Source organism: Pristis pectinata, chromosome 11 (genome assembly GCF_009764475.1).
Source record: "Pristis pectinata isolate sPriPec2 chromosome 11, sPriPec2.1.pri, whole genome shotgun sequence".
Lineage (NCBI taxonomy): Eukaryota > Metazoa > Chordata > Chondrichthyes > Rhinopristiformes > Pristidae > Pristis > Pristis pectinata.
The window spans coordinates 27,646,445-27,662,207 of NC_067415.1; the positions used below are offsets into that span (position 1 = coordinate 27,646,445).

Sequence of the window (15,763 nt, forward strand, 5' to 3'; positions counted from 1 at the left end):
ACCAGTGTAAATCATTGAGCACATAGGTAATGGGTGAGTGGGACTTGGTGTGAATTAGGATGTGGATAACAGAACCTGAATAAGCCTGAGCTTTTGTGGGATGGAAGATTAGGGGCTAGTTAGGAAGCGGTTAGAATTTTCAAGTCTAGAACTAAGAAAGATAGTAAAGAAGTATCCAATATATGAATAGGGAGTTATGGTTTAACATTTTTTTTCATGACTTACTCTGGTAACCATAACACCAAGCTAGATATATATCAGGTCATGTAGTTGCTAAGCAACACCTAAAAGGTTTCAGAAGTTTTGCTTAAGAAGATGGTTAACACTTAATTAACTTGTTTGTTCATGATCAGAATCTTTCCTTAGCTGAGTTTGGAAGTCGTGTAAATAAGTAATCACTTGCCACTTATCCTCCTTGTGGAACTGTAAGTAGCTCTGTCCTTATTAGAGTAAAGTCCTGTTCAATAATGAGATACAATTCACAGGAAAGTGCACACATTTAGCACTTTAATGGGCCAGCTTGAGTCTGATTATCATAGAGTGGAAACTTGAAGGTTATACCTGCACTGAACACTGAACTTCAGATACTATGTGAAAATATCAACGTGAGATTACAAATTCTGCCTTAACTGTTGCAGAAGCATCGTCTGCTCTTACTTAAATCTCATTGTTTACAGCCAATCAAAACAAATCATTAATTATTTTTTCATCTTTTTACTAGGGCATCAATGCCTCTGCTTTGGAGAAAGAGATTGGGCCTGAACAGTTTCCAATCAATGAGCATTATTTTGGTTTAGTCAATGTAAGTATCTGACGTTTTTAAATGGCACCAACAAATCAATTCTAATTATTGTCATTGAAGTATTTTTAAAGCAATTGCTAACTAGAATTTATAAATGGCTCAATAGCAAAGTCTTAAAAATCTTTGATTTCGTTCTGTATGATATTTCAAACTTTTCAAACATTTCATTTGGCAGAGAGGGTAAATGTAATTTAGTCAAACAACCAACAAGGAAAAGAATGCTATAAATTGGCACTCCTGAGCTTTCAACTGTACATCCAGCATCCTGTGCAAAACAAAAACTGTTAAGAAGGAGTATGCACCTCACAAAGAATGAGAATAAAAATAAAGTACTTCATCAGAGTGGAAAAGGAGAGCAGACCTCTGAAATGAGTTTCCATGAGGTTAAAAATAGAGTATAAAATGAGACTATTTTCTTATAGTTCGAAGTCTCAATACCATCATCCCTTTTGAAAGCAGTCATGCTATGCTACACTTAAATGTGTTCCTTCAATCCTCCAAGAGTTTCCCCAAGTGCCTATTTTTTACATGAGAGCAAAATGGCAAGGTATTGGTAAAACTGGCATAATAGTGGAACCTTTCATGACCGTCAACATTGTACTCTCATCAGTAATCACTCAAGTTAAATTGCAGCAAGATTGCTAATGACTAACTACAATGTTCCCACCATATTGGTATTGGTTTATCATTGTCACTTGCACCGAGGTACAGTGAAAAACTTGTCTTGCATACCGATCGTACAGGTCAATTCATTACACAGTGCAGTTCATTGAGTTAGTACAGAGTGCATTGATGTAGTACAGGTAAAAACAATAACAGTACAGAGTAAAGTGTCACTAAGACAAGTACAAATTAGATATCAAATGTGGTTCTTGCCTGTTAGCATAGCTAAGACTTGCACAAATTAATGTATTTACCTATTGAACCACCAAGAAGTCTTGTTAGATTTTGGCTAAAGCTTCTGGTAACTTGTGCTGTTGTTTTGATACAGGCCACCCAAAATCAGCAGAGCTAATTTGAGGTGGCTCCAAGATTATCCCCATTCTCACTGATGGTAGAACTGACTGAGTGCAAAAGGATAAGTTTAAAGAAATCATCTTCAGTGCAAAGTAATGAATGGATAATCCATCTCGGACATCAGTATTTGTCTTCAGCCATTCAGTTAATCCAGTTGCACAAAGAAAAGGCTGAGTGTGCTGGGTACACCAAAGTCTATGGGATAAAATCCAAGCTGCTAAAGACTTGCGTCCCAGAGTCAGCCATTCCTCTATATTAAGGACTGCTACAGTGGTATCTACCTACTAGTATGCAAAATTGTTGAGTTATGTCCTGGCTGTAGAAAAACAGGATAAATTCAATCCAGCTAATTACTTCCCCATCAGTTTGCTCTGAATTATGAAAAAAGGGATAAAGGTGTCATTGACAATGCTATCCAGTAGCACAAAGCCATACATCTGTTTGGATTCCACCATTAGCATTTGTCTCCAGATCTCATTACAGCCATGGTACAAACATGGATAAAAGAGCTAAATTCTTTAGGTGAGAGTGACTGTCAGTGAAATAAAGGCAGCATTTTAACGTATTTGGTATCATGGAGCCCAGGTAAAACTGACATCAATCAGAACTGAGAGAAAAATTTCTCTATCTGTTGGAGTAGTACCTCTCACAAAAAGATGACTGTGGTTGGAAGCCAGCCATCTCAGCTCCAGGACATCAGGGGACTGTTCAAACTTCACCCACTTTAAACTGCTTAAAATGGGGATTTTTGCTGATGATTTGAGCAATTTTGGCAACTATGTAGCTAATGAAGTAACCTGGGCAAGATTCGGACATGGCCTGATAAACGACAAGCAATATGCGTGCCACGTGAGTGGAAGGCAATGACCATCTTCAACAAGAGAGGGTTTCACTATATCTTTTTAAAGACCTTTTCATTACTGAGTCTCCTATGATCATCTTGGGGGGTAGTATTGACCTAACTGCGAAAGCCACATAAACACTTTGGCTAAAAGAACAGCTGGGAAGATGGATATTCTTTGACATGTGAGTCTCTGCTGAGTCCCCTAATCTTTTCCATTGCATACAAGGTAGGGCTGTGAAGAAATACTCTTAACTTGTTTGAATACTCTCAACTTACAAATGTGAGGTTAGCGTAGAACAGGCAAATGTGTTGGAGCATGTTGAGGTTAAGAAAGTAGCAGTGTTGGAGCTACTAGAAAGCATTAGGATGGATAAGTTTCTGGGGTCAGATAGGATATACCCCAGGTTACTATGGGAAGAGATTGCTGGAGGTTTAATGATGATTTTTTGAGTCCTCCCTGGCTACAGGGGTGGTATTGGAGGATGGCAAACGTTGTTCCATTGTTCAAGAAAGGTAAAAGGGATAATCCTGGGAATTATAGACCAGTGAGTCTTATGTCAGTGGTGGGCAAACTATTGGAGAGGATTCTTAGGGACAGGACTTGTATGCATTTGGAGAAGCATAGTCTTATTAGTCAACATGGCCTTGTGAAGGGAAGTGACGAGACAACTTGATGGTGGGTGTGGTACATATGGATTTTAGCAAGGCATTTGACAAGGTTCCCCATGGTAGGCTCATCCAGAAAGTCATGTGGTGTGGCATCCATGGAAAATTGGCTGTGTGGATTCGAAATTGGCTTGTCTACAGAAGGCAGAGGGTGGTTGTAGAAGAGGAGTATTCAACCTGAAGGTCGGTGACTAGTGGTGTTCCGCAGGGATCTTTTCTGGGACCCCTGCTCTTTGCGATTTTTTAAAAATAAATGACTTGGATGAAGATATGGAAGGGTGGATTGGTAAGCTTGCAGATGACACGAAGGTTGTGGGTGTAGTGGTAGATACTGCATTAGGTTGCAACGGGATGTAGCCAGGATGCAGTGCTGGGCAGAGAAGTGGCAGATGGAATTCAATCTAGAGAACTGTGAAGTGATGCACTTTGGAAGATTGAACTTGAAGGCAGAGTACATGTTTAATGGCCGGATTCTTAGTGTGGAGGAACAGAGAGATCTTGGGGTCCAAATATGTAGGTCCCTCAAAGCTGCTGCACAAGTTGATAGGGTGGTTAAGAAGGCATATGGTGTTCTGGCCTTCATTAGCTGGGGGATTGAGTTCAAGAGCCAGGAGGTAATGTTGCAGCTCTAAGACTCTGGTTAGACCACACTGGGAATATTGTATTCAGTTCTGGTTGCCACATTACAGGAAGGATGTGGAAGTTTTGGAGAGGGTGCAAGGATGCTGCCTAGTTAGGGCTTTTTTCTTTGGGGCGATAGAGGATGAGCGGCATAGAGTGGACAGCCAGCATCTTTTTTCCAGGGCAGTAATGGCCAATACTAGAGGTCACCTGTTTAAGGTGCGTGGAGGAAAGTTCAGGAGAGATGTCAGAGGTAGGTTTTTTTTCTTACACAGAGTGGTGGGTGCCTGGAACACACTGCCGGGGGTGGTGGTAGGGGCTGATACAATAGGATCATTTAAGAGACTCTTAGATAGGCACATGGATGAGAGAAAAATGAAGGGTTATGGGAGGTGAAGTAGAGAGGGGAATAGACTGAATGTGGATAAGGTTTATAAAGGTTGGCACAACATCATGTCGACCTGTATAAACACCGAAGGGCTTGTACTGTTCTACATTTATTAGTGCAGTTCTAATAATGCTGAAGAAGCTTGAAGCCACTTTGTGCAAAGCTGCTCACTTGGCACCCAATCCACAGTGTGTTCTATTTATAAAATGCACTGGGGCAACATACCAAATCATCTTTGATAGCATTTCCTGAACCTGCTGCAAATATTTCTCTGTGGAAAGATGTGTTGCCTTGTCTAAATACTAAAATTTGGCACCTGACAGCACTGTGAGATTACCTCAGCACGTAGGCTGAAGCAGATCAGGTGGCTAATGATAACAGCATAATGTTTACTTTTAATTGATTTTAATTTGTGTCACACCAAAACCTCGGGAGCAGTGCTGAATAGTTAGGAACTTCATGGAACAATTTGGCTTGCTATAGTTTAAGAGCAGAATTGCACTATTTATTTGAAAGAAATTTTGCCTGACTAATTCGTGCCAGTCTGAGGTAGAAAACTTCCTCTGTGCAAATATTCATGATTATGCCCCTGCTCCCATGACGCATTTGCGAAAGTCTTCTGCCTTCGTTTACATGTATCTAATCAAAAATCATCATCTTGAGATTCATAGGTGTGCACAAATGAGGCATTAGTGTGGATTTAATTCAACATGGCCTAAGTTTACCCAATACTGTATCACATAACTGATTTTTTAAAAAAAAATTATTTATTAAGACATCCTTACTGAATTAAGCAAAATATTTATCCAAAGGTCATCTTTGCACTTGAAATTCTTTAGCATCTGGTCCCATTTCCGCCTACGTATTCCGATACATGAACGGCTTGTGTTACATTCCCATTGGGTAGATCCAAGTTTAGCATGTTGATTGCACAGGATGAGGCAGAGTGAAAGCAAGAAGCTCTGAGAATGAAGTGTAATAGTAGGCTGATATATTTCCTGATTATAGCTCTATTTCTACTAATTTTATGCATTTATTTTAACATTTGACATTAGCATGTAGCTTCCATGAGAAATTTAGATGTAACTAGGAGCATAGAAAATGACCTAAATTCCAGTGCAAGTTAAATCCAAAAAAAATTGACCCAATATTTTAAAATAACTTAAATTGAAAGAAGATTTTGATTTTGTGTGCGCACATAATTAATTGTGCATGTATACATAATATGTAACAGTAGCTTTTTACATTTATTTGGAAATAAAATACAACCTTTTTGCTCTTCCCTGGATTGGAAACACAAGTTAAAAGATAATGTTTCACTTAGCAATAGATATCTATTATGATTGACATCATTTCAGAATGGCTGGAATATGATCACTTTCTTGTGCGACTTTTAAAGTTTTATTTTAATAAACTGCTTTTGGCACTACCATGTGACAGACTTCAACTTGTTCTGTCCTCTTATTTTTAGTTTGGGAATACCTGCTACTGTAATTCAGTCCTCCAGGCACTTTATTTTTGTCGTCCATTTCGAGAGAAAGTTCTAGCATACAAGAATCAGCCGAGGAGAAAGGAAAATCTACTCACGTGCTTGGCAGATCTCTTCCATAACATAGCCACACAAAAGAAGAAAGTTGGTGTAATACCTCCCAAGAAGTTTATAACAAGACTACGAAAAGAAAATGGTAAGATTTTTTATAATAAGGGAATTAGATCTGTTTAAATTGGTGACCAATATCGGGGATACAGTCAAAATAACAAATTGTCAATGATTTAAAATTAGACACTAAAGCTACTGACAAATTTAAGTGGGGATGATTGATTGTTGGGCAGGTCACTGGGACAAAGAAACTTTGTCTAACTTTTGTGTTGCAGTAATATCTTGAATTGATTTTAGTATTTGGATGGCACAGTAATTAGTAAATTGCCTGAATATCTTGAAGTCTCCACACAGTAAAACTCCAGTAATCTGGTATTGATTGTTTGGAAATCATGATGTTTCAGCATCAGGCTGACCAGGGCCCCTGGAAAATTTATTATACTACCAAGTTAAATGTGAAAAATAAAACTGTTTTCAGGGTAATATCCGCTAGTCCAGCACCACCGAAGTCCTGAGGGTGCCAGATTATCAAAATTTTACTATACAAAGAGTATCCCTATATATGTGCAATTAATGTTTTTCTTCCTATTTTGTCCATTTTGTTTTCTTTCCACCACCTTTCTTGAAAGTTTTGACCTAGTTTCCTATTCAAACACAGTCTGAGACTTTGTACTTACTCTTTCCTTCTCAAATATGGCCTGCTTCCAGTTCCTAGACAATGTTAGGTTTTGCCTCTACTTCCTGTTGAGCATGGCTGAAATCTTTATCCACGTCTTTGTAATCTTTAAACTTGACTGTTCTTATGTTCTGGCTGATCTTCCGTCCTTAAGCTTCTGTACTTGATAACTTGCTCAATGTCTCTGAGATTTCCACACACACAAAGTCCCATTCACAAATCAAAGTGATCTTTGATGGTTATTGGGTCTGGTTCTCTTAATGCCACATTGCTCTAGGGTTGGAAGGAACAGATGTTTAAGGTAGTGGATCTGGGCGTCTTTGTCCTGGGTGAGTTCTTTGAGTCTTGATTGAGCTGCATTTGGGCAAGTGGCCGCTATACTATCATACTCCTGATTTGTGCCTTGTAGATGGTAGAAGAGCTTGTGTTATAGGAGCGGAGTCACTTCCTGCAGGATAATGACTTTGACCCGTCTTTCAGCCACAGAATAAATGTGGCCGATCCGGTGGAGTTTCTGGTCAATTTTGAAGCAAGGATGTTGATTGTATGACTTGGTGATGGTAATGCTATTGATGTCAAGGATAGGTGATTAGATTTATTTATGTTGGAGATGGTCATTACCTGGCACTTGAATGATATAAATGTTACTTTCCATTTATCAGCCCATGTCTAGTGTGCTGAAATAAAAACACACAATTCTGGAAAAACTCAGTGTGTCAGGCCATATCTGTGGGAAGAGAAACAAGGTAATATTTCAGGTTGAAGATCAGTTCTGACAAAAGGTCTTTCATCTGAAATATTAACTTCTGTTTCTCTTCCCACAGATGCCGCCTAACCTAGTGAATATTTCCAGCGTTTTCTGTTTAAGGTTTTTAATTTTTTGACTTGCCTATTAGTTAAAGATCATAGAATGTAGTATAAATTGAGTAGCTTGTTTTAAAGTAAGTTGTGTTGCAATAGTTATGACCTATTCATACAGTCAGAATTTTTCACCATTCATTTTTTTTGTTTCAGAACTTTTTGATAATTACATGCAACAAGATGCTCATGAGTTCCTGAACTATCTGTTAAACACTATTGCCGATATCCTGCAGGAAGAGAAAAAGCAAGAGAAACAAAACGGACAGCTACATAACGGTTGTATTAATGATGACAATGGCAATGACATACTGGAACCAACTTGGGTACATGAGATGTTTCAAGGAACGTTAACTAACGAAACCAGATGTCTTAACTGTGAAACTGTAAGTTTGACGTTCAATGAACTTAACAGTTTTAAAATTGATGTACTTTATTATTTGCAAGTTCTTGTTGAATTTATTGAATGTTGAATTAGTTCAAAGAATTTGGAAATAAGAGCTGGGGTGGATGGAGATGACTAACTTGTCAGATGGTTATTGTCAAAAGTTTGTATTTGCACTCCTTTCATTGTCTCTGGTGGCATGAAATACAGAGGATGTCATTTGATTAGTTGTGCCAGTGCTAGCTCCACATCAGAGTATCTAATGTAATCCCATGTCCCTGCACTCTTCACATTTTTTTTTCTCTTGAATTCCCTTTTTTTTGTGTGTGTGTTTGAATAATGGTTTGTTTTTGTTTTGCTTTAAAAACAGAACCCTATTTTCATTAATTTATCCACCGAACGCTGGGACAGAAATTTCTATTATTTGTTGTATTTCAATAATTTAAGATTATTGCATTACTGCTTCCTGCTGTTAGTAATTAAATTGTTCCTACTTCACAGGTAAGTAGCAAAGATGAAGACTTTTTAGACCTATCTGTTGATGTGGAGCAGAACACTTCAATTACGCATTGCTTGAGGTATGCTGAGTAAAATATTTAAATAGTTTTGCAGTTAATTTTTTTGAAAAGAATGCAGCATATAATTGTTACTAATCTTGCATGTTAAATGATTAGACCTGAGCTTTATAAATGGCATTTTAAAATTATAGTTTATTTTCTTTTTTACTATTTTAATGTATTCCTAAATAATAGAGATTATTACAAGATTTGTGTTTTTTTTGCATAGGGGGTTTAGTAATACAGAGACACTGTGTAGCGAATATAAATACTACTGTGAAGTGTGCTGCAGTAAACAAGAAGCTCAGAAAAGGTAAGACTGTAATGAACCATTAATGTGCTGTAAAATTGTGGGTGCAGTGAGTTAATTTTAATTCTGATTATAAATTGTACCTCAGAGGAGGCTGTAGTATTTCTACATCATAAATGGTATGCAGTTTTTGGAAGATGCCTAGAGGATTCCATATATTCCTTCAGATTTAATTTAAATCAGTTATTGTTCTAAAGTGGTGAAAATCAGACGTGTAAATAAAGGAAAGCTTTAAATGAACTCTTGGAATAGAGTGATCCTAAAAGGGAATGATTGAGTCCAGAGATTACAGAAGTTTTATTTTGCTCAGTTTAGACTGTTTTGTAAATTGCATTCCTTAATTTATTTTCAGTTAAGGAATTCATAATCATCAATATGGGTCTTCCTTTGTTCTGCTTCTGGCAATAGAGTGATGTTTTTGTATTTCTTATCCAAACTATGTGATTCTATTTGACCAGGTCTTCAGACAAAAATGCTCTATTAGGTTTTCCTGCTTAGCAAACAAAAAACCCTGATTTCACTGCCTCTCAGATCCTCAAAGGAAATGCAACGGGTAATAATGAGAAACGATACAAAAAATGCTCATTCTATTAATTCCCAGTTTCTATAAGAAAGTGATGAATTCTCATCCTTGCAAGCAAGAAGGTCTTCGTTCTGCATTGGTTGTCATTAATTGCTGCAGACTTTTTAGTTGCTTTGTTGTCACCACATTGGTGATGTGGAACAGAATACATTGCAAACAGTAATACGAGAAAAGCTGGTCTATTAAATATTCATTGATAGCTGCACGAGATGTCCGTAGGGGAATGCTGCCGGCTGGCACATTCCAGGCTGCAGGAGTATGTGCTGAGGGACACAATGAAGCTGGGTGCAGCCAACGCAAAGGCTCGGTGGGGAAGGACTACATTTTAGGGTTCTTCTGCCACTGGAGAGGGAGGGGCGGGGACAGGGAGAAAGCCCCTAAATATTGTAAATACGGGACCGGGTAGCTTCCAGGGAGCCACACGTGTGGCATCGGTGCTGTTTTTCTATATAAAAAGGTAACACTAATGAATGATTTGTACAAGAATGTAAAGGTTTTCACTGTTTTGTAATTGTATATAGTTTGTCTTTTATTATGAATAAAGTTTATTTTGTAAAAAAAGTAAATAAGGTTTTCTGGAAACCTCTTGCTGGGAAATGGTCAGGCTTTAGTGATTCCTCCAATTTCAATTTCAGTTAATTTTGAGTTGGGGGGGAACTATAAAACAATATTGAACAATTAATCTTGATATTTATAGAAATGCTAAATTTACAGTGTACTCTTAATTCAGATGATTGCCATTTTAGGCACTAAATTCCTATAAATTGTGTTAATTGCATTCCTTCAAATTATTTGAAAGTTTTTGTGCAAAAATTGCTATTATTAAGAGCAAACTATACTTGATTGTACAGTACCTTTTAAGCTACTGATAGTGTCAGGGCGTTCTAGTCTTTGGCTGACTATTACCTTAGTCTACCTTATTGCAATAAAAAAGAAAATACTGGAAATATTGCAGGTCAGCATCACCTGTGCAAAGAATAGTTACTGGTTTGGGTCTATGGCCTTTCATCAGAACAGAAACACATTTCCAGTATCTACATTTATATTTAGATCACAGCTATAGCACTGGACATGAGCAATTAAATAGAAAATTTAAACAACTTTGCTCACTGCATCTTTCCCTTTTGACAAAATTCCCTGATTGCTACTTTTTATTGATTTGGATTTGGCTTTATTTTCATTTAATGTATATAAATGGTGGTGGGTGGGAGGATGGGGTGTTCCTCAAGCTTGCATTGACCCTTGTTGCCACAGGCAGGTCGGAGTTAAATGATGAATTAAAGTGACAGGCAACTGCCATAATTTAGATAGGCAGCATACACTCTTGATCAACCTCAAGGTACTAATGGATGCCACTTGAATGAACTTTGGACCATTTAAGTCTCTAGACAACTTAGGTCTGTAATATAAACATACAAAAGAAAACATTTTGTGCCAAAGCTGATGACTCTAACACAGATACTGACATTAAAACGTAATTTTGCTATTTGTATTGTAGCATTTGACCCTTGTTCTTTTTGTCATTTTACAGGATGAAAGTAAAAAAGCTACCTATGATTTTAGCTCTTCATCTGAAAAGATTCAAATATATGGATCAATTGCATCGATACACAAAGTTATCTTACAGAGTAGTCTTTCCTTTAGAACTCCGATTATTCAACACCTCAGGAGATGCTACTAATCCAGACAGAATGTATGACCTGGTTGCTGTGGTAGTGCACTGTGGAAGGTAAGAGCACAGCGTATCATATAACTATCTCCTTTCCAATCCATGCCCTAAATTTTATCTTTCTGTATTTCCACTCGTGCACATCTCCCTCTTGATCCTTCTCCTACTGCACTCTTTGCCTCTTAAACTTGTATTCTTGGTCCACTTGTAAGCTGACATTGTCTCTCCTTAAGATATTTCTTCATCAGCTCTCTCATGTTTCATCTCTAACCTACATTGCAAGTCCAAGCCCATATCACAGCTTTAAAAATTTGTGCACAATTTTGTTTTCTGAACCACTGGTGTCACATTTCTGCCCTGTCACAGAATCAAAGTGATTATTATTATTAAAGTCATTAATGAAATCCTGTGCAATTATATGAAGGATAATAAAGCTCAACACCCTACTTCCATCCCAACCTTCTCATTCATTTGCAGCTTTAGGCACAGTCTTCAGTGACTTTCCACCATTATCTTGCGCAGCTGAATTGGGTCTGCATTTATCTGGTTCCATTCATATCTGTCCTTCTCTCCTTAAGGTTATGCCATTACCTCTCGTTTTCCCCTGATCAGTAGGTCCTCTTATTTCGCATTTACTTGCTGACCTTCACAACTTCACCCAAAAATACTGCTAGTTTTCACATATATACTGGCAACACTAAACAGCAATCCGTCACTGCCTTTCTTGACCCTTTTGTTTAGAGTTTGCTATTTTCATATTCCATCAGGGATGAATAGCTATTTCTTCCAATGGAATTTTGGAAAGACTGAAGCCATTGCTCCCTAGCCACTGACTCCATCCTACTGATAGTCGCCTGGAAAAGGATCAGAACAATCACAAACTTGTTTGTTTAACCCAGAAATGAGCATTGGCCACATATGTGGGACACTACTAAGATTACCTATTTTCAGCTGTTATGTTTTGACTCACCTTGTCTTACCTGTTGAGGTAGCCCTTCTTTATGCCTTTGTTTCCTATTACGATGGACTCCAGATTATTCTAACATTGTTAAACTGGAGATCATTTAAAGCTCTGCTGCCAGTGCCTTAACATGAATTAAGTCCTGTTTATCCATTCATCCCATTGTTTTCCAGTTAAATGACACATTTATCTTCAAATCCCTTAATAGCCATTTATCTTCCATGTCTGTAACTCCTATAACCTTGCCATTACCTCTGGTTTCTCCCAAGGGACTATTGGTAGTTACTCCTACTTCTCATCTGCATAATAACCTTTACAACTTCATCCAAAAATGCTGATAGTTTTCATATGTACATTGAAATACCAAGCAGAATGTCACCATGACCTTTCTCTTCTATTTTATTGCCTAGAGATTGCTGTATACAAATTAAGTGCTCCTCCACTTCTGGTCTCTTGATTGTGCCTGATTTTAATCTCTCTATCATTGGTGCCAGTATTTTAAACTGCTAAAATTGCTCACTCCCCCTCTGACATTCTATTGATTTTCCAGATACTCCTTAAACCCAATTCTGGATATTTGAATTAACATCTCATTCTACTTGTTGATAAGACTCCTAGGAAAAGCTTTGAGAAGATTAAAGGCACAAATGCAAACTTGTTGCCATTCCATTTATATTTTAGTTGTTGCAATGCCATTTATATTTAAGAATACAAAGAAAAGCATTTACTCTTTACCTGAAAAATTCTGCTGTATCTTCCACTTTGCCCACCCATTTTACCTCCATCAGCAAAGCTCACACTTCCCTTCTCATCCCCTATGCCCCTCCTAAGCAAAGAAAAAGAAAATCAGTAAAAATTCTATAATTAGGCAGCAGGGAATACATAAGGCAGCTGGAATGAGAGAATGTGAGATGGCAGTGGTAGTAGAAAGGGTTGGGGAGAAGGAATAGATTGCATTTTCCCCAATTTCAAGGGAGCGATGATCAAGGAGCTGACTAATTACAACGTACCGTAAGTATTAGTGAATTCCCTTCTGATCAAAGATTCAAAAGTTCCTATGACTAACATGTTACAAGTACTGCAACAGTCTTTGCTTTTATCTGTGTTTGTACATGTGGCCATTTTGTTTTACAATGCTAAAGGAGGATATTGAATATTTTGTTAAATGAGAAGAACATGTGCATTTCAAAGTCTTGTTTTAAATTTGCATCTAATATATGAATAAAGACACTGAGGCACAATCTATTGAATTGTGACCAAAAATACTGCAATTAACTAGGTGAGTTATAATCTACTCATGACAGCAGAATTTCATGGGCAAGATGGATGCTCGGGTGCAAAGGTTTCCTATTTGGCTAATGCTGCAAAACATGCTGGGATCGCAGTCTGTGTTTGTAACCTGCACCTATTCAACCAGAGGTAGACCATGCACAAAATTCATCCTGCCTTCTTATCATGATTTCCACTTCCAGGTGCTGCAAATTGTACTGTTGATTGTCTTAACACGTCATCACAAAGGAATTCAGTGTTGTGCAATTTAAGATAGCTTGTGTTGATTAAAGCCAGTTTACAACTCTTAAAGAGCAGGAGCACTTGACTGGAACAGGTGATAAAAGTATTCCAGGATCTTTACAGATTGTAAATAGAGATGGTGGAAAATTGGTGAGAGTTGGCAGTCTGGTTTTCAGCACAGCAGTAGAGGCCTTGACTGACAAGGTAGGAAGGAAGTGAGAAGTCATCTTTCTACTGGGGGCCCAAGAGCCTTCAATCAAATGCTGAAACAAAAATGAAGGAGACATCTATGGAAGTGGATGCAGGGTGTGAACTGTGAACATTGATATGGTATGTGTAGAGTTCTGTGGCTTGGTGTAAGGCTAGTGAATACATCCTCAAATCCAATGTGCCACTCATTGCAATACAACACAACTCTGAACACTGTTCAATGGATTGCCCTTGCCACCAATCATCTGTCGACAATCTCTATTGGTTAGGAACGAATACTCACATTTACTGCTGTTTGAGGCTCACTGACATGTCCCAGCTTCCACAGAGCCTGCTTTCAACACGTCATCTACATCATTCACAAATGCACTTTCAGGACAGGTTGATGCAAAACCTGGGCCAGTGACAACTAATCAGTGGGGTTGCAACAGCTTAACCCATTTTTAAGAAGGAGTATGTGGGTCAAAATTGGAACAGTCATGACTGCGTCAGAAGCCAAAGAAGGGTCTGTGGTCTACAATAATAAGCTTGCTCACTGCTCCAGGCTCTACTGCTTCCACTGATCTAACAACCATCTCTTTGGTCATTACTCCTACCTAACATTTGTGAGGCCTACCACACCTACTTTTGCCACTACTAGAGGCATTACACACACACTCAGCTGTTCAACTTTGTCAGGTAGTTCACCCAGACATGTTGCAACTAACTAACGTTTTTCACACGTGCAGAGTAGTAAGGTACACTCTTGCTGCTTGCAACAACAACTTGGAGTGGGCTTTGTCATGTTCAAAGGCTTAGTGTATACCTGTCATAATTGGAGTGTGACTATGTCAGCAGTGGGACAGATTGTTGAAGAAAATGGTATGCTTATACTGACTCCTTTAATTCTGTTTCCCCTTCATCACTCAGCCTCTTGTGATTTGTAAACTGAAATGGTATAGGCAGAAGCCTCTCAATCCATTCACTCCTTCACCCCCACCATGCTTACTCTCAGCATAACTTTTTTTTCTGCTTTCAGGTATCCAATGAGTCCAGTCTGGTTATTAAAGAATAAAACAGTGAAATTGAAAGCATACTGTCATTTAATCTGTAACTCACAAGTACCAGCTCAAATGCTGTTACTTTGTGCACTTAAAATTGGATTAGAGGCAGGAAAACCACACAGTGAATCACTGGCTGTAAGTGATGCAAAGTCGGGCCAGGGAGTCTTGGAGAGAATATCCAAGGGGATGAGATAGCAGGAATTCTGCTGTAGAGGACTCTGATAAGGACTTTATTTGGACAGATGGGAGGTGAAGGTGATGGTTTTGCACATTAAAAACTGCTTGATCATCAGCAAACCTTCCAAAAAAACATGCTTGCCTTATTGAGGAAGACTGACCATCCAGCACCTATTTACTCCTAATCCTATGCTAACCCTGTTTGGTCTTCCCACATTCCTAGTAACTCCTCTCTTCACCCCCACCCCCACCACCCCCCCCCCCCCCCCCCCCCCCCCCCCCTGATTCTACTAGTCCCTTACACACTAAGGGCAGATAAGTGGCTAATTAACCTACTACCAAACCACATGTCTCTTTGGGATGTGGGAAGAAACCAGAGCACCTGATCACAGGAAGAACATGCAAACTCTACACATACCTGCAGAGATGAAGATTGAACCAAGGTTGCTGGAGCTGTAAAACAGTAACTCTTCTCACTTTGCCACACTGCCTATGGTAATATAATGGCTCAGTTACCGGGCTAGTATCTAAAAGTAAGGGCTATTGATCTGAAGACACAAGTTCAAATCCCATCATGTATGTAGGGAATTAAAATACAAATAATAGGGGGAGGAAAAAAAGCTACAATCAAAAATGATGACTGTGAAACTACTTAAAATCCATTGGGTTCATGAATAACATTTAGGAAGCAAAACCTGCTGCCCTCCAACCAATCTGGGCTAATTGTTTCCCTGAATATGATGAAGTAATGTGGTTCACTCTTTTCCATCCCCTAAATTGACCTAACACATTCAGGTATAATTAAGGGTGGGGAGAACATGGAGATGGGGTGGGGATGGTTTAGACAGTAATGTCTAAATCTCTTGAATAAATAAAAGTCACAA

General features: G+C 38.4%; 1 protein-coding gene across 2 annotated transcripts in view; it reads left to right on the plus strand.

Moving 5' to 3' along the window:
• The window catches only part of usp12a (ubiquitin specific peptidase 12a), a 38,343-nt gene that overhangs the window by 13,397 nt on the left and 9,183 nt on the right, over positions 1 to 15,763 (plus strand). For both annotated transcript variants that reach the window (XM_052025858.1, XM_052025859.1), the window contains exons 2-7: positions 722 to 802; positions 5,810 to 6,023; positions 7,629 to 7,858; positions 8,359 to 8,435; positions 8,644 to 8,727; positions 10,839 to 11,036. In XM_052025858.1, the coding sequence (XP_051881818.1) occupies positions 722 to 802; positions 5,810 to 6,023; positions 7,629 to 7,858; positions 8,359 to 8,435; positions 8,644 to 8,727; positions 10,839 to 11,036 (884 nt within the window). The remainder of the gene's footprint in view (positions 1 to 721; positions 803 to 5,809; positions 6,024 to 7,628; positions 7,859 to 8,358; positions 8,436 to 8,643; positions 8,728 to 10,838; positions 11,037 to 15,763) is intronic.